At 39.3% G+C, this 27,382-nt stretch overlaps 1 protein-coding gene across 1 annotated transcript in view; it reads left to right on the top strand.

Annotated features, from left to right (window-relative positions):
• cacna2d1a (calcium channel, voltage-dependent, alpha 2/delta subunit 1a) overlaps nucleotides 1-27,382 on the top strand; it is a 149,377-nt gene that overhangs the window by 52,830 nt on the left and 69,165 nt on the right. Inside the window, exons 4-6 of the mRNA XM_066667263.1 lie at nucleotides 9,364-9,423; nucleotides 22,134-22,166; nucleotides 22,953-23,064. Coding sequence (XP_066523360.1) covers nucleotides 9,364-9,423; nucleotides 22,134-22,166; nucleotides 22,953-23,064 — 205 coding nt within the window. The remainder of the gene's footprint in view (nucleotides 1-9,363; nucleotides 9,424-22,133; nucleotides 22,167-22,952; nucleotides 23,065-27,382) is intronic.

Here is a 27,382-nt window from a genome sequence, read left to right as displayed (position 1 = left end):
GTTTGTATTTGAGTCGTCATGCAAGCTTATGTTTCATATAAAAAAAATACAAACTGGACAAGCAATAAGACAAAAACAAACAAATAAACACAAAACTATCATCTAATAACAAAATGTTTTCTTCTGATGAGTCCTGAAAACAGTATTTATCTTGGTTTTAAGACGCAATGAATCAATAAATACAACAAAGAATATGAAGAAAATGTCTCAGTGGGTCTGGACCCTCACTGGACCCAGTGAGTGTGCAAGGCGGGAACACACCCTCAGGGGGCACCAGTCCTTTGCAGGGCAAAACACGCACATACATTCACTCACACTCACATCTATGGACACTTTTGTGTAACAAATCTACCTACCAACGGAGGAAATCCACACAGACACAGGGAGAACACACCAAAGTCCTCACAGACAGTCGCCTGGAGCAGGGCTTGAACCCACAACGTCCAATTCCCTGGTGCTGTGTGACAGTGACACTACCTGTTGCCCCACCACGCCGCCCACCAAGAAATTTGTATGAATAAATAACAACATACAACTGTTTATTATATAACACTTTGATTTTCCCAAAAACCTTAAATATTCAAGAAAACTATCCTAAAACACCATCATATAAATTCAGCAATAAATTAAAGAGAGTAGATTAAAAATAATAATTTTTGAATGGGTTTATGTGTTTTTAATATCGGTATTTCTTGATATTTTTTCGTGTGTGTGTGTGAGAGAGAGATATATATATAGAGAGAGAACACTGTAGACTGTATTTCTTGATATTTTTTCGTGTGTGAGAGAGAGGGAGAGGAAGAGGGGTGTAGAGAGAGAGAGAACACACTGTAGACTGTAGTTTGCTTTTTGGTGAAACAATGAGCAAATAACTGCTGCTCCCCTCCTGGCAATGCAAACAGTATTTCTGGAGAGAGGGAGGGAAACAGAATAAACCTGGCTCGATAGACAGCCATGGCTCATTATCTTCTACCTCATTACCACTTCCCCATTTGTGTATCTCTTGATAGGTGTGTTCTTACACGTGTGTCTGTGTATATTTTTCTTTTGGGTCTTTGTCCTCACAGCTGTTGGCTTCTCTTTCTCCATGTCTGTGTTGTGCCAGGCTGGGCTAGATAGAGACAGACAGCTAAAGCAGATGTCGTCCTACAATTGGACTGAGTGAGAAGAAATTGTATTATTTGAGTTTTCCTTTCCCATGCCCCACATATTTTCAGCCCTAGTGCGATGCAGAATTTTCCCAATGTGGTTAAGCCAGCTCTGTTCTGGACCAGTGTGGTCTGCCCCAAGACTATGGTTTGTGGACACCTGCTAATTCAGCAGTTCTGAAATAAAGATATAAATCAGTGTTTCATCCCACATGCAGGTGATCCATCACAGTCACCACACTTCAACTATTAGAAAAGAGAGGGTGATGAAGCCAATTGAACATGGGGATGAAAAAGAGGGCAGGAGTGACTACAGTGGCAGTGGACTTTCTAGCTAATGACTAGCTTTGAGCATGCTGACTTTAGGCTCATGTATGGCTGCTCTTGAGTGTTGCATTTATTTTAACATACATTTAAGCTAATTTAAGTTTTACTTTTTAGTGTTAGGTTACTTGGTTGGAATAAATGAGGTTATGTTCTTAAAAATGCGGCGTTATATTTCTTATATGCATGAGGACACATGGACATTTACTGTTGTAATATGGTTATATTCCCACAGTCTTCTCTGAGTGAATTGTATTAACAGTGCTAGGCATATATTTGCCTGTGGCTACTGAGACCATTCCCAACATCTTAAAGAAGGAATGAAATGTAGATCATGTGTAGCACAGAGGGAGAAGGGGATGCAAGGAAAGGTCAGGTCTGTTGTGGTTTTACACATCTTATCCACTCTACCCTTAACGTTATGGCAGCACTCTCAGCTAATTGGCTCATGTTTGGAATTGTCGTCAAGGGGTGATTCACTCGAACAAGAAAAAAAAAAGAAAATGTGGTGTGTTTTTCTTTCATTCTCTCTCTCTCTCTCTCTCTCTCTCTCTCTCTCTGACTGTCTATATTCCTCTCTTTCTCTCATCCTCTCTCTCGCACAATCATGCAAGTGGTTAGTTACAGTGGGAGCTGCAGTCACTCACGGATTCTCTCTGTATCACTCTTTCAATCTATCACAATCTTTTGCTATTACTCTCTTCCTCTCCCTCTCCCCTCCTTTTTCTCAGTTTCTTTGTCTCTCTCTCTCTCTCTCTCTCTCTCTCTCTCTTTCTCTCTCTCTGTCTATCTCGCTCATCTTCTTGTGAAGGTCTAAGGGTCATTCTCAAAGGAGAATACTGCAGCATGTCATAATTCATGTAGTAATTAGCATGGAAAGGAATTAGTCTAGCCAGAGGGCAGCATAAGTATGCCTTCTCTCTGTGTGTGTGTGTGTGTGCGTGTGTGTATCTGTTTGTAAGGAGGTAGCTAACACATTGCCAGTCAAAACAGCAGAAGCTTGTGTTCTTCTAGTGTTCTGGTAGTGCTAGAAAAAACACACAAGCAGAATAGACTTTATTAGTGAATGATTAAGGGAGATAACCGACCTGTGTGTGAGTGTATGTGCTTATGTTTAAGTGTGTGCAATCACCTTAGGTAGGTAATGAAGCAAAAAAAAATTCCTCCTTGGAACACATTCTCAAATATATTTTTAAAACTGGATTTGCTTGTATTGCTTTTCTTGAAGATTGAGACATATTTCTGAGGAAATCTTAGTTTCTTTTTGACGTGAAGTTTTTATCCTAAATACTCCTTTTGTCTGAGCTGAAAAAACAAAAATGCTCATCACTGGTTTAGTGCATGTGTCAGCATCTGTAAATTGTGGTTTGTCGTTAAAGACTGTATGTCTTTCATTGGACTAATATTGCAATAACATTGACTTTTTATCAAAAATCTATACACAATATATATCTAGTTGTGTTAGCTGGAAGATTCAGTGAGAATACTTAATGCTTTTCAGGAAGAACAGATTTGAACCAAAGTGTAAGAGGACAGGACAAAAAGCGTTAGACCTTTGACCTGGCTCTGTTCCCTGGAGAAATAAGCTGTGTCCTGACTTATTGCAGGAGGGTATTGTTGATGGTGTTGATGATGCATAGGAATATGTGGGTGTATTCAATTTGGCTTCATGTATTTACCTGTGTACACACCACTACCCTCATATTTATTTTTCCTATTGATCACTAATATGTATAAAAATAAAAAACATAAACATAAACAGGACATAGATAATATTTAGATTAGTAATCACTGGGCGCAAGGCAGGAACACACCCTGGAGGGGGCGCCAGTCCTTAAAATGGGTGACTCACATTCACACCAACGGACACATTTTAGTTGCCAATCCACCTACCAACGTGTTTGTTTTTTTGGACCGTGGGAGGAAACCGGAGCACCCGGAGGAAACCCAGTCAGACACAAGGAGAACACACCGAACTCCTCACAGACAGTCATCTGAAGTGGGACTCGAACCCCCAACCTCCAGGTCCCTGCGTGACCTAGTGACTGCAACAGTACTTGCTGCGCCACTGTGCCGCCCGTTGTCATATGTTGGCCATAATAAATAAATTTGGCCACTGATCCTGTGACATGAAATATTATGGCATCTGTCAGGAAAACAGACAGTAATGGAAACATGACACAGTTATATTACCCCAAAAAAATCTGTCATGATAGCATATGACACTTGACCATGACATGTTTATAGCCTGGTTATGTCAATGTTATGTAACAGGGGTCAAGTAAAGCCTTACCAGAAATAGCATCAACCAGGAATATTGAGTTTCACCTCCCACATTTATCACCCTCACCTATACACTTGAGCCTTGGAATCTGTATTTGAAATAGCTTTTATGTGTAGCTAAGAGTGTCACACTATCATGGTGATGAGGTCAGGCCATACAGGCCTGAAGATTTGTGTGTTTTTACAGGATATCGTATTGCTTTAAATATCTTAACTTCCCTACTTCAATAAAATGATTTACTTGAGATATGACAGTTTTAGATCACATAGCACTAGAGAGAAACCCATGATGCTAAAATTTGAGGATTTCAACACAGATTTCTTTTAGGTCTTAATGAAACATCTGTTTGATTTTATTTATTTAAATGTGAATTAACCACAGCTCAGGTAAATGTGAGCACAACTGAGTAAATAGAAACAGATTTTTTAATACATTTTTTGCTTTGTGCTCTTTCTTGTCTTTTCTCATCGTGTTTGTTTTGCTCAGTTTTTCCTCATCTTTGTGTTCTTACATAAACAGTGTCCAGCTTTGTGATTGGAAAGATGAACAGGTGGGACAATTCAGGAGTCTCTGCTTGTAGATTTTTTGAGCTCAACAAACCACAAAAAAATTATTGGTTTGTGTTTTTTTTTTTCCACAGTTTGTCAGTTGATAGATTACAGTTCAACAAATATATTTGCTAATACACTAAAAAAGTGTTTTGTTTTCATATGTCTCTTCCATGTATCTCTCTATGATGCTTCTATACCCTTAAAGGAAAATAGCTAGTGTTTTCACCTTAAAATTTCAACCTCAAAATCATTGTGATGGTTCACTGACCTGTAATAGGGAGAATAGGGCCTCTGTCAGTGTTCAACACTGCAGAAACTGCACTATGTATCTTTTGGAGGAGAGTTAGGAACCATCCTTCATCTTTCCACTCCCCATTTATCATATGTAAAAATGAATGGCTTTATGCGACTACAGGGGGGGTCCAGGAGCAACAATACCAAATCTTGCCTAATGTTCCCTTCAAGTAAATTGTGAGTAGGTCATAGTAATTATATTATAATTACACCTCATTGTTTTGTCATTGTCAGTGTGAGGCAATAGTAAACATTATTATTTGTCTTTTTAGCTTGTCCTAAAGTCAACGTGAGTCTTGTAAATATTTTGTTTGAATCAGCCCCTCCTATGACAACTGTATGGCACATCCCTTGATAATAAAGTGCCCCTGTCAGTGATGTTACAGAAACAAGCCAGTAAGCTTGGAGCGTGATTGGCTGATAGTGTGGAATGATCTGAATGTTATTGTAAGCTGTTTGGACAAAGACAGGAAAGAAAGTTGATGTGTCTACAAAGCTAATTTACAGATAATGTGGGATACTGTGTAAAATGTAGTTAATACACTCATCTGTATTTGGGTAATTCCCTTGAACATTTATTTAGCTGAAACCTGTACACCTGTACTGAAAGCTTTCCATGTTTTTCACTGACCAACAAAAATGTGGGGACTATGCCAAAGTAAAGTGGAAAGTTTATTTAAACAAATACATGTCTCACATTTCTAAAGCATTACACTATAAGTAGGTGAATATAAATTCTATAAAATGAGAATTGAAAAAGTGCTCAGTTTTGCCAGCAAAATTGGGTTGTTTCTCATCACTTTATGCCAAAATTTGTGAGAGAATTGTCAAATATTTCAGGCAAAACATATTTCAATGCAGGATTGCAAATAATTTATGTCTTTAACCATCTACAATACATAATATGAAAAGATTCAGGGAGTCATGGGAAGTCTTGGTGTGTAAATGCCAAACGCTGAAACCGCTGCTGAATATGCATGACCAACAAGCTCTTACTGTAGGTGCTGTTTTTTGAGAAACTGACATGTTACTTGAAGCCACATGGACTCAGGAGTACTTTGGAAATCTTTGCTACTTAACACAGTCCACTGCTGCATCACAATATTGCAACCTGCAACTGTGTTATCCAAAGAGGAAACCATATATTAATTTTGTGCAGAAATGCTGGAAAAAATGTTCTATTTGGGGGAAAAATGAAATTTGGGTTATGTGAAAGAGAGGGAACAATCCATCCAGACTGTTACAAAATAAAAAAAGTGCTAAAAAAGAGTATCAGTGATGACATTGGGGTGCATCAGTGCCTACGACAGGGGTGATCTGCTTATGTGAAAGTACCATTGATATGGAGGCTTGTATATGAGTATTTTGGAGAGACACATGCTGCCATCAGGATGATGCGATGCCAGGCCAAATTCTACATGAGATACTACAGGCCTGTCTGCAGTCCAGGTCTGTCTCTTATGTTTCTTTGAAAATGTATGGTGAATCATGAGGAGGAGAACACTGTTGAGCAGATCAAGTCTTGTTTACAGCAAGAATCTGCAAAAATACCATCTGAAAAACTGCAATTAGTATCTCCACTTCCCAAAAGATTAAAAAGTACAATTAACTGACATGGTTATGTGACTCAGCGGTAAACATGTCTCTATCCCAGCCTTTGACTATGTTGCAGGAATCAGTTTCTAAATTTGCACTTAACAAAAACCATTTAAGTTAATTATTGAAAACAATGAATGTTTTATGTGTCCTTTTTTCTTTTACATAAAAGTGAGGTGAATTAGCAAATTACAGATTTAATTTTGTATGGCATTATTAGAAAGGTTCTCAACATTTCTTTATATGAGGTTTGTAAAATCTGTAATGAATTACTGTAAAAATAAAAAAAAATACATTTTAATATTGTTAGCTTGCCTTGGTTCTATACTTCATATGCTCATTTACCTCATATTATTTTATTAACCTTCTGAAGGCTTGCAGTTCAGAGACATGAATCTTGCAGTATAGAGACATGATATACTACAGTGTCATTAATGTTATGAATTATGCATTATTTGACCTAGTGGGCTGCGTAGGATATTAAAGAAAAACTCCAGGATTTCCATTCTAATCTCTGAATACTGCATATGTAGCATACAGGCCATTTCCATGGATTTTGTTTACTTATGAGTACAAAAAGCTATACTGACTTAAAACAAAGATATAATAGATATTATTGTCAAGTGTCTTATTTCCACAATGTTGTAAAAAAACAAAACTATAACAAAAAAAAAAAAAAACATCATACTTGACCTCACTGCTCTAAGAGTTGAATGCTATCAAATACCCATAGAAATGTCCCCCCACTAATTGTATAGACTTTCCAGGAGAGTGAAAGCTGTTACTGAAGCAAATCCAGTTAAAACATAGATTTCAGAATTAAGGTTGGATGAGCAGGTGTCCACAAATAAGTGTTTACTGAATCAGTAGATTGTTTGTGAATGTTAATCGTACTCCCTACATGATCTCCTATGTGGTCCCTTTTATGCTCTGGCTTCCAAGCGATGCAACCACTATGAAATTTGTACATTAGACAGAGAGATGCTAACACTGGGAAATTCTTTTAGCTTAGACCAAATTGCCACTGTTTTTAGATTCTCTTTTACTAGAGACAATGTGCTGAATTGTAATTGCAGTTTTAATACAGCAACCTCTTAAAAACTGTATTAAGCTTAGCATAGACGACATGCTAATTAATGCACTGTTTAAAGCTTGACTGGCTTTTCCTTATGCACTGGCTTTTCCTGATCTCCATAAAAAAAATCTCAGACAAAGCCTTTGTTCTGTTATGGCGATGTTACTTTTACTCTGCGGCGTTAATAATGCGCTTCTGTGTTTATTTTGGCAGACAGCTTTAATATCATGCTAATGCTAGGCTCCCACCCCACTGGAGTGAAATGGGGTTAGCATGTTATCGAATGTAAATTCATTCTAACAAAGAGTGTGAAGGCCTTTGCTGTTGCCATCAAGTTCATGGTGAAAAAACAAGGCTCCTTTGGCCCGAGGAGCTCTCCTCCTAGTTTGGACTAAGACAACAAAAACTGACACCACAGCTCTGTTTCAGCACAGAGTACAGAAAGAATACAATGTACAGAGTACTCCTGTAAAAACCTAATGAGCATATATATATATATATATATATAGTACTGTGCAAATGTTTTAGGCACTAGATATTAAACGATTTAAAAAGCTATTTATGTGAGCAGTAAGAGTTTATTTGCTAAAAACCAAACAAACACACAACAAATAACACCCAACCTTAGACCAAATAACATTAATCAAGTAAGTGTGATATTCTGTGTGTGAATGTGTTGGTTTGTAAATCTGAAAAAAAAACATTGTTCTTCAAACTTACTCACACCTACTACTTTATAGAAAAAAAATCTAATCTTATATTTCTTATTTGTTTTATATTATAATGTTTTGTATTAACTGTTATTATATATCATTTTATACAAGCACCATGCCACTGAGAAGGCATTAGTTTAAATATATATAATTATCTTAGGTGCCTAAGACTTCTTGGCTCAAACTGTTGCATATGAATGTTTGTAATTGAAAGTAAATGGTAAAATACAGCTAGGGAATATCATTCAAATTCTCAGGGCTAACAAAATATATCTTGGAGATGGGTTGGCTGTTAATAAGCTGTTGTGTGTTTTATCTGGTTAGAAGCTTGATAGACTTTAAACATCCCATGTTCCCTTTTTTTTGGCCTCTAAATTTGACACAAGTCCAATAATGGCCCTTACTTGACAGAATAAGAAATTAGAAACGGGTTTTCTCGGGGGAAATTAGGCGTACTGTCACTCTCTAGATCAGCCCCTATTATGTACTATTAACCTAGTCATTAGTGAAGATGTGGGGCAGAGCAGCATGTGATCTAATTTTAGCGTGACATCCTGTTATGCCAAAGTCTTCCCTCCTCAGGGTGCTGAACATAATGTAGTGTGTGGAGAGCCATTCTTCAGCTGCTAATGCACAGTGCACTGTTCACATTGTTTTTGTTGGCTGGTCCAGAGCTTTTCTTGCTGCAGGTTTAGTCATGTGTCTGCATTAGGGCATTACAGTTTGTCCAGTAAATGTTGACCTAAATGTGGTTTTATACAAAACTAAGCTGACCTGCCAAAGTCACCTTAAGATTATGAACTGCCAGATAAATCACAAACAAACGCATGTTTCATGTAGTTTTTTTAGAAAATCATGCTTTTTATGAGATTTTGTAAGAATATAGAAACAAATTTGAAACTACATGGAAAATTATGAAATTGTTTTTTACTGAAACATGGAAATAAAGAAGAAAGATAATTAATTTGGGCATTAATAAAACAAAGAATTTACGCAAACTCATTTCAACATTGTGTGATTTCAAGGTCATTTTTTAAATGTAAGCAATCTTCTGATATTGTTATTTTTAAATACATAACAGTTCACAAAGGCACAATTATATCTGCCCAGTAAGATAAGAATGACATGTCTTTATCAGTAGAACATGTCAAGAATTGATTTCATTGCTTTAAAATATCCTTACAACATTCACATACGTGAACTATTAGATCTATTACATAAATTTCAATTTCCAGTTTCTTAGAATTTGCAGGACTTGCAGTGTAAACCTCGATTTAATAGAGATTTGAAAGATTGAATGTGAATCTGTGTGTGCTTGAATGTTTATTTGAGTTATATAATTAGTGTGTGACATTTTCTACTTTTCCTGTGTTTTCAGGCTCTTGCCTCAGCTGCAGAAGAGCTGCAAGAGAAGCACAAATGGGATGAGAAGATTAAGGTAAGGGCACACAAATGCATACACACACATACACACACTTTGGCATCTTGATTAAGAAAGTGTCGGTGAAGGCCAAGTGATGATGTTCACCTTCTGGACCTTATTAAATGTGGTGAGCTGAGGGCAGAACAGCCCATCTGTCTCACATACACTTGTGCCAGTCACCATTAGATTGCTTCTGGGTTTGTGGCTAATCAGTGTATTCCTGACCAGCGATGTAATCCTACCTCATATCAGACCAGTGTCTCATTGTCACTCCTCCTCAAATTGAGTAGTGAATTGGAATATCAATCCTTGTTTGTGGTTTTACAGATGCTTTCTGTTCTGTTCCAGGATTGGCTGTCAGGTCCTGCCTTAACTGATATTTTGATAGATTTATTTCTGATATATAGAATGGATTATATGTGTCATGAGGGGAGACAGTTATTGGCAGTTGATTTGATTTTTGTTCAGGTTTTTTAGTGTGTGAGATTTAACTCCATTCCCAGTCGCATTACCACATTACAGTCCCCAAGTGGAGGATGTAATCACATATGCCAATCAACCATAACATTATGACCACCTCCTTGTTTTCTACACTCATCGTCCATTCTCTCAGCTCCACTGACCCTACAGGACTTTGTTGTTCTACAAATACAAACTGAAAATTCTATGCATACTTTGTTTGCCCCCATTTACCCTGCATTTCAACAGTCAGGACCCAGACAGAGTGGGTGTGATCTAGGTGGTGGATCATTCTCAGTGCTGCAGTGACACTGAAGTTAACATGGTGTGTTAGTGTGTCTTGTGCTGTTAAGAGTGGATCAGACACTGCAGTGCTGCTGGAGTTTTTAAATACTGTGTCCACTCCTTGTCCACTCTGATTAGATTAGACACTCTGTAATGCTCCTCTAGGGGACCCTGACCATTAAACAACAGGGTGAAACAAAGAACGAGGCAAATAAGATATGTGGAGCAACAGGGAGACTGCGGTTTGTAATTGTAGAACTACAAAGTGCTCCTGTGTTGTCAGTGAAGCTGAGAGAAAGGACAGTGTGTGTGGAAGGAGGTGGTATGAAGTTGATATGTGTATATTTGCTGTGCCATTAATTGTTTATTTTTTATTCCCTTCTTCTTCTGTTAAAATCACTCCCATTTGTACGTGTGTGCCTCCTGTTTTTGGAGCCATTTCTGAGTGGGGATGATGGGTGGGAGTGTAGAGGGGGGGAAATTAATCTCCTGGGTTCAGCAGTGTGTGAACAGAGGCGTGTTTGATTGCATCAGTATCCTTTATTAGTCACTTTCATTCCCTCAGCCCAAAAGTTACCTGACAGAGCAGCATTCGTGATCAGCATTAGCAACAATTTCTGACTTTTAATACCCGACATTACAGAATAGATGAGATAAACTTTATTGATCCCCAGAGGGAAATTCAATTGTTCCAGTTCTGTAGACACCTGCTCATCCACTGCATTTTCTGAAATTAAGGATATTAACAGAGAATTTTTTCCTTTTTCTCTCTCTCTCTCTCTATGCTGAAATAACTGCCTCAACTACTGGAGAAATGAAACATGAAGTTATAATAAAAGTTTAGGTTAGGTCACATGTTTCTTCTGAAATTAAGGGTAGTAATTGGAAGTTTCTTCCTCTTTATTGCAACAAGAGCGTACATTTTTATAGAAAGGATTTGATGGCTTGTAGCAACAACAGCATTCGTGAGGTCAGGGTCTGATGTCAAATTATAGGTTCTGAATCAAAATGAAACAGCACTCAAAATGATCTCAGAGACACTAGATGGAGTTCCATATGCACAAACAACACCACAATGTCACTATCACTGCTGCACTGAGAAGGATCCCCTACTCAAAAAGTGGTTAACAAAGCAGGCAGAGCAACAGATGTACTCCAATCTGTAACTGTAGAACTACAAAAGTGCAACTGTATGATCATTGGAGCTGATTAAATGAAAATTGGGCTTAGTAACAAGGAGGTAATTTTAAAGTTATGGCTATTCAGTGTTTATCATGTATTGTCAAAAGTCAGAAAGATATCAAGTTCACATTTATTTCACCATATCCCCCAGCTTTGATTCTATTCCCATTGCACTCACATTTACAAACTATAGTAGTTTCATTGTTTTTAAGTGCAACAGAAAAACCACAGCAGACCTAAGGCTTTATCTTGTGGTTATCTGAGGAAATACCAAAGTGCTTGAGTTTAGAGCTAATCCAGGAGGGGACTGTCCCTCATTTAGAAGTTCCTGTTTGGGATTTTAAAATAATTACTCAAAGTACTGGTACGTGTACAGAAATAGTGGTCCTTCCACATGGCTATGCTAAGACACAGTGTCTGAGTTGAGTGTGACAGTGTGAGTGATGCAGTCTAAGTGACTGGACTGTAGCACTTTCATTGCGTGTGGTTTGAGTCAGCAAGTAACCGGGCCCACCCACAATCACTCACACACTTATAAACAAATTTCCACAAGTGCTGCAAATTAATACAGATTGCTTTGTCTATGTCACTACCTTGGGTCACTGACAGTCCTGACAGTAACAAATGAAAAGATTTCACAAAGAAAGTTTGCTTTGCTAGGTCCCATCAATGCTATGCTAATATACCTCAGGTAGGATTGGAATGATTAGTGGTTTATATTTGTAGGCTACTGCAGAGGGAAAAAGATGATTATGCTATACTGTTCAAATCCCAATAATTTCAGAAATAATGCCAGAAATCTTCAAAAAATTGAAATAAATTGTCTGATGCAAGAGCAAAAATCTCTGTAGAAGAACAGATGTTTATATCATTGTAATCAGATGTAGTGTAGCAGTAGTTCTGCTGAGGGATTTGGTGTTATGATGAAAGCTAAAATCATTTAAAGATATGCATGAATGTGTGATGTTATCTCCCCGTGGGTTTCCTCCGGGTACTCTGGTTTCTTACCATGGTCTAAAAACACACGTTGGTAAATGGACTGGCGACTCAAAAGTGTCTTTAGGTGTGAGTGAATGTGTGACTGAATGTGTCACTCTGTGTATTGGCACCCTCTCCAGGGCGTGATCCTGCCTTGCATACAGTGATTCCGGGTGGGCTCCGGACCCACTGCGACCCTGAACTGGATAAGTGGTTACAGATAATGAATGAATGAATGTCTGATGCTTGTGATTAGATGCTTTTTTATGTCCACTGAAATATATTTTTAGTATATCAAGGATATCAAAGCTATTTTGTGTTTCACCAATTGTATTGAGATAGAACAGTTTAATAATAACTGCCTGCGGAGGATCAGCAGTTGTCCTTTTTAATTTTCCCAATTCCATCTGCTAGCTGGATCTCCACTTGTCAGTGTGAAGGCTTCTATATTCTGCCTTCAGGACCTGTGAAGTGCCACCACAGTTCCACAGTTCCAAACTGTTACTAACAGACCATCACTGCACAGAGCAACAGAAGAGAACAGAAACTACCATGTATTTTACACCAGCTAAAAGTAGTGTTGCATCGATATCGGCACCAATACTGGCACTTAAACACAGAATCCACCACAGAGAGCACAGATACTATAGGTGTGTTGGAAATGGCCCACTACTCCTTATATGTAGTGCACAGGGCACATTTCGGGATACACCCCATCCTTCTAGATGCAGCTCAATTTAAAGTTGGGGCAGATTTTATACTGACTGGGTATTTCACACTACACAACTGTTTTTGTCGATTTTTATGGAAATATATCACACACATTACACGGCTGGGATAATACACTACACAACCCCAAACTCGCATTTTCTTAGAGAGACACATAGATACAGACGTACAACTTGCTGTGGTTATTGTTTGTGCTGCTATTTGTGTAGATCCACAAAACATGTATAAATGTTTTTGGGTTGTGAATGGGCAAACATAGTCAGTGTGGTCTCTACACATTGCAGTGGGAGCTGGCGATTAATAGAATATCACATAGCTGTGGTTACGTTTCACCTTAACCTTCCACCTGTGTTAGCTTTCTGTTACCATCTCTTATGTTAATGGGTCGGTTTTGACCCGTGTCTTAAATCAGCCATAAGACACCCTAAAAACAATTAATTATCAACCGATTTGTTTCTTACCTCTTGATTACCTTGTTAGGCTTCCTTATCCATGAAAGGATTGGTTTTAATTTTTCATTGTTGCATACTGTAAACTGGAGATGTACACTCTATAAAACACAGACTCTAAACTGATTTGGCCTTACATGTCTGGACATGTCTGTCTTTCCTTTTTTTGTGAAACAGGCAAAGATAGAAGCCCCTAACTGAAGCTCAAGTTGTTGTAGGAAGAGCTAGCTGTAGGCTGTTGGTGTATAGTGTTTATGAGTTCAGATTTGGCACTTGTTTTTGTTTTCTGATTTAAAATTATACCTGGGCCGAAATTTACCTTAACAAGAGAAAAGCCATTATTTTAACAAGAGCATTTTATAATTTAGTAAAAAAAATATTATTTTGTTGAAATAGAAGTTCCTGACAAAGTCAAAAATTCTTGATGCAATAAACAAATTTATGGAGTACTTGTATGCATTTAAAACCTAAAAACGGGCCAGTCAAGATCCTACCACAAGAGGAAGGTTAAATGGTTCAGAAACGTCATTTAAGGTGGATTGTATATTGGCAGATACTTGAACATGAAATATCGGTATTGGTATCGGAAGGGGAAAAAGTGGTCTCGGTACATCTCTAGCTAAAAGGCTCGCAGCCACAGATGATTTGTACATCATCAGGGACTGAGCTTATCTCAGTGAAATGCAGGGTTAACACATTCACTGCTGAACAAAAGTATATTTTTCATAGCACTTGTTCAGAATTTGTAAATGTCCCAAGTACTCTTTGATGAATCACAGTGCAGGTGGTAAATCATCAGGGAAGTCAATTAATAATCAACTCACTGTCCTCTTACATCATTAAGTGGACACACTACATAAGTGCTATAGATCAGGCAAAAAAATGAACAATTATGTACCTTTGGATCTCACTGTTCTCTAAGAGGGGAAAAAAGAATACTGGGTTCTTAAAAAGTTCACAGGTTTCTATTCTGCATTTAAAGGCTGCTTCTGGCAGCCTCATTACCCTGAATCTACTTTAAAACTACACTTATGTGTTTTAGAATATATCATCCAAGATCAGCATGCACCCTATCTTCAGCTAAAAAAGTGAATGCTCCCTCATACATGTGTTGTTTATTGTATTTTTTTAAAGTACTTGTATAATTATTAATTATAATATTATTGTTGTTGTTATATTATTATTATTATTTTTGTTATTATTATTATTAGTAGTAGTAGTAGTAGTGTAGTTACTGTTGTTGGTCATAGTAGTAGTAGTATTCATTTAGAGAATTACACATTTATAACAGTGGAGCTAGAGAGATTGGGCACTTCAAGTTTTCCATAGGAGTTATATAATGGGAAGAGGAGAGAAGAGCAGAGCAATGGAGAGGCACAGCTGTGCTGTGATTTCAGTGAGCACTCAGTGCTGGGAGGAGAATTCTCAATTTCACCACTGCTCTGTGTGATCCTGCACAGTGTCCTTCATGCCCCGAGTAGCGTGTGTGTGTCAGTATGATGTTATACTTTGACCTTGTATGGGACCTGTATGGCCTGGAAGTGAGCAGGTCATGACATTCTGTCACATGTATGTATGTAAACATACGTTTGTGACTCTGAGACCCCTGCAGCTTTCGAGTGTGTGTGAGAGTGAGCAAGTCAGAGAGCTCCTGTATTACTCTTATTAAGTAACTATGCTTCTGCCAGCGGGGGTCACATGAGTTCACACCTCCTTTACCGGCCTTTATCCAAGAGCTCAGTGCCAGGGAGCCCTCATTATGATGTAGCACACACAGAGATGACACTCAGAGCTGTCCAACTCACACCCTCTCTCTCTCTCTCTCTCTCTCACACGCACACACAATTCTCACTTCATCAGTCATATGCATGTGTCCTGAGGACTCATGACTAACTGTCAGAGAGGTACTAAACTCTTTACTACATTTTCACTACAGTGAACTGGTATGAATCACTCACATTACATTATCAGTCAAGTAGACTTACCTACTCCAGGACATGTGTGTGTGTGTCTATGTATGGTCATTTATTCATTCATATATACAGTTGTTTGTTCATTAATTCATTCATTTGTTTATTCATTTTTTTATTTTTAAATCATCAGTGCTCTAGCCCAAAAACCTGAAACTCTTGTGGTAATACTGATAAAGCTTTTCAAACACTGACCAAGAAATGACAAAAGAAAAACAAAACAAAACAAAACAAAACAAAAAAAGCTCAAGCTCAAAAGCTGTTAAGCTCAAGCATGTGTAATGTATTTGATTTGTAATCAAGCTAAAGCTTGCATAATTTATTACAATTTTAGACCATGCTTAGGGTCTGGATCAAGCATTTAGTATTAATTATCATCACCGGTAATTGAACTAGCATTCTCCCGAAGATAGGGCCAACTAATAAACTCTAATATTTAGTACCATATTTGTGCACTTTTCTTGATGTTTACTGGGAGTTAAGATATTTTAGCCAAGATACTGAATAACAGACTTGTTTTGATTTGAGCCCGTGGATTTCGTTGTGTGTGGGAGATCCCGTGTGAGAATCAGACTAAGAGCTTGCTACAGTCACTCAACCCTCCATTCATGTCTACAGATATACACACACACACACACACACACGCACACACACACACACCCACACACACACCCAGGCAACACAGCTGTTGTTCCTCAGCTTCTCACTTCTCTGATGTATTATACTAATGCATGAGTCATGTAACCACCATATAATTCAAACTGCCATTAATGTCACTGGTCAACTCAAGACAGACTACCAATTCTGTCATGCTGAGACATTTTTTTTTAAAGTAAGAAACCCCATGATCTTGATCAGGATGAAGCATTTACAGAAGATGAATGAATAAGTATTTTCTGCACTCTGTTTTGTTTGGCAGCATCAGAGGGATCCGGGCAAGTTGGGACTCATATGGATGACTGCATATGGATATGATTTAAGCTTCAGTTGCAATTTCATCACCCACTGATGACTGTGGCATTTCTATTTTTTATTTTTTTTTTAAAAGAAAACATTCCTGCTTTCTGGGGTTAAATTAGGATAAGTTTGAAGGTCAGAAAATGTAAAAATATGCATGAGACACACATTTGATCTAATATCCTTGGCCCTGTGTGTGTGTGTGTGTGTGTGTTTGTGTGTGTGTGTGTGTGTGTGTGTGTGTTTGTTTACTTGCCTGTAGCAGTAAGAGCTTTTGAAGTGCAGTCAGTAGTTAACGCTCACACCAGCAGCTGTCACAGGTGTTCCTCATTAATCTGTTACAGGGCCAGCCGTTGTTGTGCTACAGCCGATAGACAGGTGGCGCTAAGCCATGTCTCCAGGGCAAGTGTGTCAGAGAGAGCTCTTCGTTAACGCCTTAGTATCTTCCATCCTGACATTGCCTGCTGTGTGTTTGTGTTTGTGTGTGTGTTTGTGTGTGTGTGTGTGTGTGTGTGTGTGCACTGCAGAGTATGGAAGGAGTGGGTGAATAAGTGCAGAGGAAAAGCTAACTTTAAACATCTATACATGAACACACACTTCCACTACACACTGAACGATAATTGACTCAGGTACGCATGCTGAACCTATGCTCGTCTATGTTGGGAGTCATCATCATCATCATCGTCTTTACCGCTTATTCCATTTCAGAGTTGTGTTAGCAACAGGGCGAGTATAGAAGTCCCCACAAGCTGTCCCCCACAACTTCCACCAGCTCCTCCTGGGGGATCTCCTTCCAGTTGGACATTTTTGATATACCTCCAGTGGGAGGTGTCCAGGAGGCATCCTTATCAGATGCCCAAACCACCTCAGCTGGCAGGAGCAGTGACTCTAATCAGAGCTCCTCCCTAATCACTGAGCTACTCATGGAGAGTTCGCTCAGCAACCCATCAGAGAAAACTCATTTCAGCCGTTTGTATCCGTGATCTTGATTTTTTTGGTCATTATCCAGAGCTCATGATCATAGGTGAGAGTGGGGACATAGACTGATTGGTAAATTGAGAGCTTTGCTTTATGACTTAGCTCTTGGGGTAGGTTCTCGACCCCTACCTGAAAGGAGCATGCCACCTTCCTGTCCCAGGCTATGCCTCACCACCCTGTCCATGTATATCAGGAACAGGTGTGGAGATAAGGCACAGCCCTGATGGAGTCCAGTGCCCACATTGAACAAGCTTGACTTACTGCCGAGGATGCAAACACAACTCAAACTCTTACAGTAGCAGTACTGTATGGCTCGCCGAAGCGACCCTGGCCCCCCATACTCCTGGAGCACCTCCCACGGAATCTCTCAGGGAACACAGTCATACGCCTTCTCTAAATCCACTCAACATGTCTAGAATGGAGTAGCAAACTCCCATGCCCCCTCAATCATCTGTGATAGAGTAAAGAATTGGTTCATAGTTCAAAGATCCTCCAAAATCCTAGGTTCGAACTATCGGATGGATTCTCCTTTCCAGCACCCTGGCATATACTTTCCTAGGGAGGCTGAGAAGTGTGATACCCAATAATTGGCACACATTCTCCGGTCCCCTTTTTTAAAAATGGGAACCACCACCCCGTTTGCCAGTCCAAAGTCACTGTTCCTGAGGTCCATGCAATCTCATACATTCCAGGGGCTTTGCCACTGCATAGCTGTTTAACCACCTCAGTAACTTCAGCCAAGGAATTGGAATTTGACACCACAGACACTTCTGGCCCTACCTCCTGCACAGGAGGCATGATTCTCAGGCTTAGGAGTTCCTCAATTGCTCCTTCCAACGTCCAACAATACGCTCAGTCGAGTTCAGTTTCACCATGCTTACTGAGCACAGCTTGGACAGTATCCCCCCCCTCTCCTCCTGAGCTGTCAGAGTGTTTTCCAAAACCTCTTTGAGGTCACCCGGAAGTTATTCTCCATGGCCTCTCCAAACTCCTCCCATGCTCTGGATTTTACTTCTGCAACTGCCACAGCTGCAGCCTTTTTCTCCTGCCGGTATCCATCGGCAGAATCTGAAGTTCCCAGAGCCAGCCAAGCTCAAAAAGCCGCCTCCTACTTGACAGTTTCCCTTACCACCAGTGTCCACCAACGGGTTCTTGGGTTGCTGCCATAACAGGCACCGACAAGCTTTTGACCACAGCTAAATGCAGCCGCTTCCACAGTTTAAGCCCAGGAACAGGGTCCGTTCAGACTCTATGCCCCCTTCCTCTTCCAGAACATGTGAGAAGTTCTCTCTTAGGTGAGAGTTGAAATCTTTCCGAACAAAGTCTTCTGCCAGCCTTTCCCAGCACAACCTCACTATACATTTATTTCACCGCCATTGGATCCAACTCACCACCAGATGGTGATCGGTTGACAGCTGAGCCCCTACCTGAGTGTCCAAAACATATGGCCTCAGGTCAGAAGAAACGACCACAAAGTCGATCATTGACCTTTGGCCCAAGGTGCTCCAAGTACACTTATGAGCAACCTTGTGTTTGAACATGGTGTTTGTTATGGACAAACCATTACTAGCACATAAGACCAATAACATCACACCACACGGGTTCAGATCAGGCAGGCTGTTTCTCCCAATCACTCCTCTCCAGGTTTCCCAGTCGTTGCCAACATGAGCATTGAAGTCCCCCAGCAAACAATAGAGTCAGTGCATGGAATCCTCTCTAGAACTCCACTCACTACCTCTAAGAAGGCCAAATACTCTGAGCTGCTGTTCGGTGCATATGCACACAATACAGTCAAAGTTGTCCTCTCTGCAAGCTGGAGCCTCATTGAGGTGACCCTTTCATTTACCGGGATGAACTCCAACTGTACAGCCGCCAGCCGGGGACTTGTGAATATCCCCACACTGCCTGGCACCTCTCACCTTGTGCAACTCCTGAGTAAGAGAGAGACCAACCTCTATCGAGGAGACACAGAGCTGACACTGTGTGTAGAAATGAGCCCAAAAATATCTAGCTGGTATCTTTCAACCTCTCAATGCTTCTGGATCTAGCAGGTGGTGAGCCCACATGATCCTTCCACGCTGCCTTTTTGAGGTAAGCCCAGCCAGGTTATGTAGGCTGCCCGGCCACCAGCGCTCGCCATGAGACACTACCCCCAGGGTTGCCTCCAGGGGTAGGTCCCGGTAATTCTCTCCCAGGCAGGGGAGAGCTTTTCATAGAGATGCTTCTTGGATCATGTTTGTCTGGATCTTCACTCCAGACCTGTTCGCCATGGGAGACCCTACTGGGAGCTAACAGCTCCCAATGACATAGCCCTGGAGGTCATAAGACCACACAAGCCCTTCTGCCACAACAAGGCCCAGATCTAGGAAGGGAGTGTTACTTTTAAATTGTATTCAGTTACAGAATACAATATACATGCCCTAAAATGTATTTTGAAATGTATTCCGTTACATTACTCAATATCAGTAACATATTCTGAGTACTCTGGAATACTTCAACATTTTCTTACATTTTAAAACAGTGTGAATGTGGCAGTCACACCCTGTTACTTGAGAAGAGTATTCTGTTGTGTTAAACTGTAACAGCTAACAATGTTTAAGAGCTTTCCTTAAGACATTTGCTGTAAAGGGGTAAAAACTGAATGTGAACACAGAAGATCTTCAGTGGTTTGTCTAGTTAAAAAGGAAGAAAGAAAGAAAAAGACCCAATATTCCCATGAATAATTCCATAGATATTAAGAGCTTTATTTATACTCTCAAGTACCAATAGTGTTTTAAGGGAATAATATACTTCAGAACATTTTTTGTTTGCCTTTATGTGATTTTAATGCTGATTTTAACATTGGTTTTGGTGTACCATTGTTTGTTTTATGCAGCGTCTCCCCTTATGCTTTGTGCTCCCTTTAAATTTAGAACTGCCAACTTTCAGAAATCAAATTAAGGAATACAAGGCCCAGGTGGAGTCTTTCAGAACAGCGGCAAAGCAGAATCTGTCCATGTATTTTGCCAGTAGTGTATTAATGCTGTTCTATTTTATATTGTTCATTAATTACAATGAGATCTGAACAGAAAGCATCTTAATAGTGTAAGAGATCTAAAGGGCAGTCTCATCCTCATTACATTACTATATTTAACTTATATGTCCAATAAAGATACAACTAGTTATGTTAAAACATTTGGTGGCATTGTTTTACTTTTATGTTCTATGTTTAATATACAGACTAGTCTGCTTATTTAGGACTCCTATATCTTACATATATTACAATAATTGTATGTTCATTCATTCATTCATTGTCTGTAACCGCTTATCTAGTTCAGGGTCACGGTGGGTCCGGAGCCTACCCAGAATCATTGGGTGTAAAGCAGGAACACACCCTGGAGCGGGCACCAGTCCTTCAGAGGGGCACACACAAACACACACACACACTCACACCTATGAGTTGCCAATCCACCTACCAACATGTGTTTTTTGACTGTGGGAGAAAACTGGAGCAACTCAGAGGAAACCCATGCGGACACGGGGAGAACACACCAACTCCTCACAGACAGTCACCCAGAGCGGGACTTGAACCCACAGCCTTCATGTCCCTGGAGCTGTGTGACTGTGACACTACCTGCTGCACCACCGTGCTGCCCTTAGTGTGTTAATGTTACTGTTAATCTTATACAAAATGATCTAATGTGTGTTTTTTTTATGTATAAAGGATTACTTTGATCTATACCTCTCAGTGTTGCCTCAAAATCAAACCTCTGTATGAGGGACTATGATTCCATTTGCTGCAGCACTGAATGATGTACAGCTAGCACTGGCTGCTAATTGGCTTAATAAAAGTGATGACCAATGAGAAACATGTTCTCTGGTAAGGAGCCGTGGAGTATCTGCTCCTCCCTCTGGCTCAGAGAGAGCAGCAGAGCTTGTGTTTGTCTCAGAGATCATGTGTCTAAACAGCTTCACCTCAGAAATACGGAATAAAATGGAATAAAATGTATTGGTTCAGTACCAAACACGGCTTTAAGAGTCTGTATGGTTGCTGAAACGAATCATGTATACTCGTGCTCCAGCTCTGAATCTGACTTGTGTGAATGTGCGTTTGTGTGGTACATGGAACAATCAGAAAAGAAAGTGTGTCCTTGCATGTGCATTCACGCGGGGAATTAGCTCTGGCTGACTGGGTGGGCCTTGCTCCACCTGTGGCGACTCCCTTGATTTAAATGAATGTCCCTCCTGTTGTCATCAGCAGGAATTTCTCCTGCATTTCAAAGCTGTAATTTTCTTTTCTGTCACAAATGTTCACTCATTTTAATTCTCTGTTAGTCAGAGATTAAACACTACAACAGAACAGCAATGTCTCAGCGTAGCAGTGAGCGGTTATGACTGACTGTGCCATAGAGACTGAGAATTTATTTACACCCCCAAACTTGAAGTGATTATGTTAACCTACCACTCAGAAAATACCTGCACACAAATTATGGCCCAATGATTAAGTCATAACACTACAAGGTTTTTTTATTTTTATTATTTGTTTATTTAAAATGTAGCATTTAGCATATTTAATTTAGTGATTGTGTTGCTTCACTGAACTGTGAATCCTTTAAGTTTCAGATGTGTCTTTTTTCTACGTGTGTCCAATATTAGTTATTACAACTGTACACAAACACACCATATCATCCAACAAAAGTCCACAAGACACAATTATACATAAATGTATTCTAAAACATGCATTTCTTTTCTCTTACAGGAGGACAGTGTTGTATATTATAATGCCAAAGAGGTGAGTGTGTTCTTATTTTCAAAATAGCTTCACATTCAAATGACTTTGCTTTTCTGAGGGTATCATAAAGTGTGTGTACAATAGCAGATTATTCAGTGATTGTAGAGATTGTGGTGCAAAGATCTGTGCCTTTTAAAGCAGCACTTTCAGTCCACTCTCAGCAGACCACATGGATAATACAAGGTTTATGGGAGACCCATGGATAAATAAATGTGCAACAAACTAACAAAAGCAAACAGCTAAGCTGCAGTCCACACTGACAGCCTCTTCAGACTGTATGAACAAGAGTAACTGGAAACATAGTTTTAATATACATTTATTGTCAGCCTGGTTCACAACAGAGTATTTACAGGAGAAAGAAAATATATTAAGCTTTAATGTAAATTAATAGGAATAGACTTGTTAGTAGAAACATGAAAAGTCTACGGGTCCACTCACTAAATGTTAGTAGATTTAAATAAAATTTTATGACTGAAATTTGAGTGTAGTATTATTATTGTTATTTTTAAAAATATTTTTCCCTTTTTTTCCCCTTTTGTAAATGGGTATTTTCAAATTATGTTAGAAGTTGCCAAAGTGGTGGTGTGAGATTTTTTGGCATTGGTGAGATTATATTTACTGTCCTTGGGGATATGTTGTCATTTTTGCTTTCAGCAGACATTGGTAATGAAAATGGGAAAAAAAACTCTCTGGAAATTACACGAAAGAGATTCCAAACTTTTGAATGGTACTGAGGGTTTGTTACTGTTTGTATGTTCACTAACGTGGTTCTTTGTGTTTATTCAGTTTAACAACACCGGTAATCTGTCCTTGGATTTCATAGAGGACCCAGCCTTCAGGCGCCTCGTATCCTACAACTCCACAGCAGTTCATATACCAACAGACATCTATGAGGGCTGTAAGTGCACACATGCACATATTTAAGGTGCCTTTACACTGCATGGTATCGGCTTGGGTCAGCTCAATGCACTTTTCCCTGGTCTCTTTTCTAATAGCACAACTCTCCTGTGAAATGTCGCCAGTTAGGTTTCAAAACCCTGTCTCTAATGAGAAATTCATGCTTTGAAAATCATAACAACAGCGGTGGTAATATTAGGTGCTGTTTACTAGTCATAAATATACATGTGTTGTTTTTGCTCCGCTCCCCAGGTCACACAGATCAGTAGAGTTTTTCATTGTTGCACGTCTGGCTTTTGCTGGAGTTTTTTGTCATGCATCAATTCAAGAAGCGTTTGAATCTCTTCGACACACAGTGATGTAATTTTCTGAGCTGCTTTTGAGTCGTATAAAAACAAATGTGTCTCGGCTGTAGCTTGGAGATTTTACAAAAGAAAAGTTTGTGCTGGGTGTCTGCATTTTACCATGTAGACAAGTCTCTCTGGTCAGTCAGCGTACTGTAGTGTTTACGCATGTCACGGTTTAGTCCATACTCTGCACACTTCAAACCAGTCCCAGTGACCAGGTACCAGATTTGCCTAATGGAAAAGAGCCGAGCCAAGCCGAGCCGAGTCAAATAGGGATCATGCCATGGATAGCACCATTACAGTCATACAGATACACAACAACTATTACATGGCTTACAAATCAAAGTTTCATATACTGTGACATGTAAAAGCTGTGACTAATATATCTTGAGGCCAGTCTTTCCATGCTTTTGTCACTTTAAGACACTGTTGGATATGTGGATAGCTGAAGGACAGGTAAAGCCATTGCCATTTAGGGTAACATGCCTAGCCTCTGATTCCCCTCAGCATCAGTTGCTCCTTCTCCCACTGCCCTTTCTTCCACATTCTTTCTCTCTTGTGCTTAAAGCCTGTTGGCCTTGAATCATCAGAGCTTGTGAATGTTAATGCTCTCCAATTATCAGTAACTGAAAGTCGTAGCTTTGTGTCTCTTCTACTCTCAAATTCACTGTTGAATAACAGCAGTACAATTTAGTTTAACTGTATTTTATTAACAGTTAAGTTATTCATGACCTATACACAATAAAGTCTCCTAATTATTATGAAAATGTCACTTTTTTCACCTATTCAGAGACTGAGGTTTGATCTAGAACTCCTTTTGTGTGCGAGAAGCAGACTAAAAAATGTCACAGCTTCAGTTGTCTGTTCTGGTAGAGTATAAAGTCAACTGTCAGTAGAATGTTAATGTCTGTTGCTAAATGTTGGGTCAGTGTGCACTGACCTTTAGTCTAATTACACTTCAACCATGATGCTTCTTTACAGAATGTTAATAATGGTTTAAAGGAGCAATAAGCCATTTTCTCCAAAGATTTAAACCCTTTCACTGACACCTAGAGAGGTGGGAAATATCAGGCATTTAGTATTAAATCTATTTATAAAATTATTGGGACTTTTTAGTCCTTAAAACAGGAGCAACAATGAAGTTGTCCTGGACTGGGAGGGGAAAGCGGAGAAAATTAATGATGAATGATGACTCCTGACAATCAAAACCCATTTACATGAATGGTTGGGATTTTTTCATACATGAAACATAATCAATCAGTCCAAATTAATTTATATAGCACTTTTTACAACTGACGTCACAAAGCAGCTTTACATAATTAGTATCAGAACAGATCATTTGTATCAAAGCCCAGTGTGAGCAAGCTAAAGGCAACAGTGGCAAGGAAAAACTCCCTTGAGGCCAGAAGAAGAAACCTTGGGAGGAACAAAGACTCACAAAGGGGATCCATCCTCCTCTGAAAAAGTACTGATAGAAATGTACAGTATCACCAGTTAAGTCTGTCATTATGATACAGTGAAATAATAATAATAATAATAATAATAATAATAATAATAATAGTGCCATCAATCTGGGGCCAAAAAAACAGTGCATCACACTGGAACCATCAGTCAGTCAGAGTGTTGTTAATCCAAGTCCATTTCTAATTCATTGTAATTGATGATGGTGGTTGGTATGAGGGGTCAGAGGCTGGCAGCAGTAAATGGAGGTGAGCAGTTGGTCTGGTGTGGACCAGAGGAGAATCCAGCAAACAATTTTATATCAGTAGGCTGCCATTTTCTCAGAAAACAGTAAAAAGAAACAGTTAGTTTAGTTGATTGCTTCCTCAGACAACGACATCCATCTGCTCCACCATCCTCAAACAAGAGAAATTGTGAGCACAGCATTGCAGAGCACATCATCCGAGTTTACCATGATTCCCCATGTCCATGAGTTCCTGAAACCTTAAACTACAAGAAGAGGTTAGTTGCCCAATGCTAAACTTAACAAGTGTGTTTTGAGCTTAGACTTAAACATAGTGACTGTATCTGTGTCCCGAACACTAGCTGGAAGATTTTTCCAGAGCTGAGGAGCTTTGTAGGAGAAAGCTTTTTCCAGCACTGAAGTCTTATTAATTATTGGAACTAGTAAGAGGCTGGTGCCCTGAGATCTGAGTAATCTTGGTAGTTCATAGTGAGCAATGAGATCTCGCTGCTATTCAGGGGCGAGACCATGCAGAGCTTTATACGTTAGTAAAATAATTTTGTGATCAATAAGGAATTTAACTGGAAGCCAGTGAAGGGGTGATAAGACTGGGCTGATATGATCAATTTTTCTAGTTTTAGTGAAGACCCTGGCTGCAGCATTTTGAATTAGCTGGATAATAACTCTGCCCAGTGGTAGCATGTATAATATTAATAAAAAAAGGTCCTAAATTGGAGCTTTGGGGGACTCCAAATCTCATTTTTGTGTGAATATAGGGGACATTATTTACTTCAACGAACTGGTAGCAATCTGTAAGTTAAGACATAAACCATGATAGGGCTGTTCCTGTGATTCCAACCACGTTCTTTAGTCTTTCTAGCAGAATAGTATGGTCAGTTGTATAAAAAGCAGCACTAAGGTCAAGTAGCACCAGCATGAATATGCAGACTTGATCAGACAAATCTGTCACTTATTAACATTCTGGAACATTTATTTAAGGGACTGTAGTACAATAACATACAGTCTTGCATAAGAATTTGATTCATGCAGCAAGCTCTAAAATGTTTCCCACACTGTTACATCACATTTCCTTTTAGCTTAACTTTTTAACCATTGGGAAATAAGAATATAATTTTTATGGTTTTGTAAGTGTAATTTTTCTCCGTTATTGCTTGAAACACGACTTTAGCTGTCAGGGGTCATCACTGTCTGATTCTCCTCTTCATGATGCACCATAACAATTGTAGATTAGTTTTAGTAGGAGTTTGAAAGCAGATTAAAACATTTAAAAGTAATTTCATTAAAAGAGTACGAACAATCAAGTTTTCTTTTTTATACTTTTCCCAGAAATTGAGTTTGTAGTTATACTGTACAGAGATGTGTAATGTTCTCTTCATCTGACTGTAATGAGATGTCCAGCAGAGCATTGTGTGGGGGAGGGGGACTGCTGTGTGTAGCTGACGGTGGTGAGATATCCTGCAGAGCTATGTGTATATGGTGTGTGGTGGTGGTGAGGGGGGTTTAGACAGTCAAACCGGGAGCTGTTGGGGAAAGCTGCAGGGGTCACACAGTAGGATCTGCCATGACCGTGTTCACTAGCCTGCAGGTGTCACTGGGCTTAATTTAATTTAATCTTGGTCTCTGACTGGTTCATGTCTAGGTTTATACTGAGAAAAAATCTCAATCCAATTTTTTGTCAAATCCCATTGGAACTGGTCAGATTTTCTGCAGCCTGAATGGCAAAAAGTTTCATGAAATCTTCCTTTTTTCTTCCTTTTTTCAAACCACCAAAAGCACTTTTAAATCTAGGTAAAGTTTCTGAACAGCTTCAAATGTTCATACCAGTAGGTCATTCATTTTCTCATAGGATGAGCCTTCTAAACATTCCAAACATAGGGTACATATGGCTGCAGTCATTCTACAGCAGCATTCACAAATGCAGCTGAAGTGTCACAACACAAATCAGGTGTTGCCTCTTACAACTTATAAAATAAAATCTAAATATCTGTGACTGTGGTATTACAACCAAAATTTGTTTGTGTTTTTTCCCTTTTTTTTAATAATCCTTGCTACCATATACCCTCTACACTGAATAAATATTTCATAATGTATGGGTACATAAAAATGGGCCAAAGCTACTTGGAACTAGAGCTTCCATAGACTAGTCGACTATACATTAGCTGAAATTGTGGAGGAGTAGTTGAATATTCAGGAGGAGATGTATCATTAGCAGGGATGCGGGGAGACGGTAAAGAAAGCAACTCATCTTATGGACACATTATCCAAAC

The sequence above is a fragment of the Hoplias malabaricus genome, chromosome 4 (assembly GCF_029633855.1).
Source record: "Hoplias malabaricus isolate fHopMal1 chromosome 4, fHopMal1.hap1, whole genome shotgun sequence".
Classification (NCBI taxonomy): Eukaryota; Metazoa; Chordata; class Actinopteri; order Characiformes; family Erythrinidae; genus Hoplias; species Hoplias malabaricus.
This window is presented reverse-complemented; position numbering and strand designations above follow the sequence as displayed.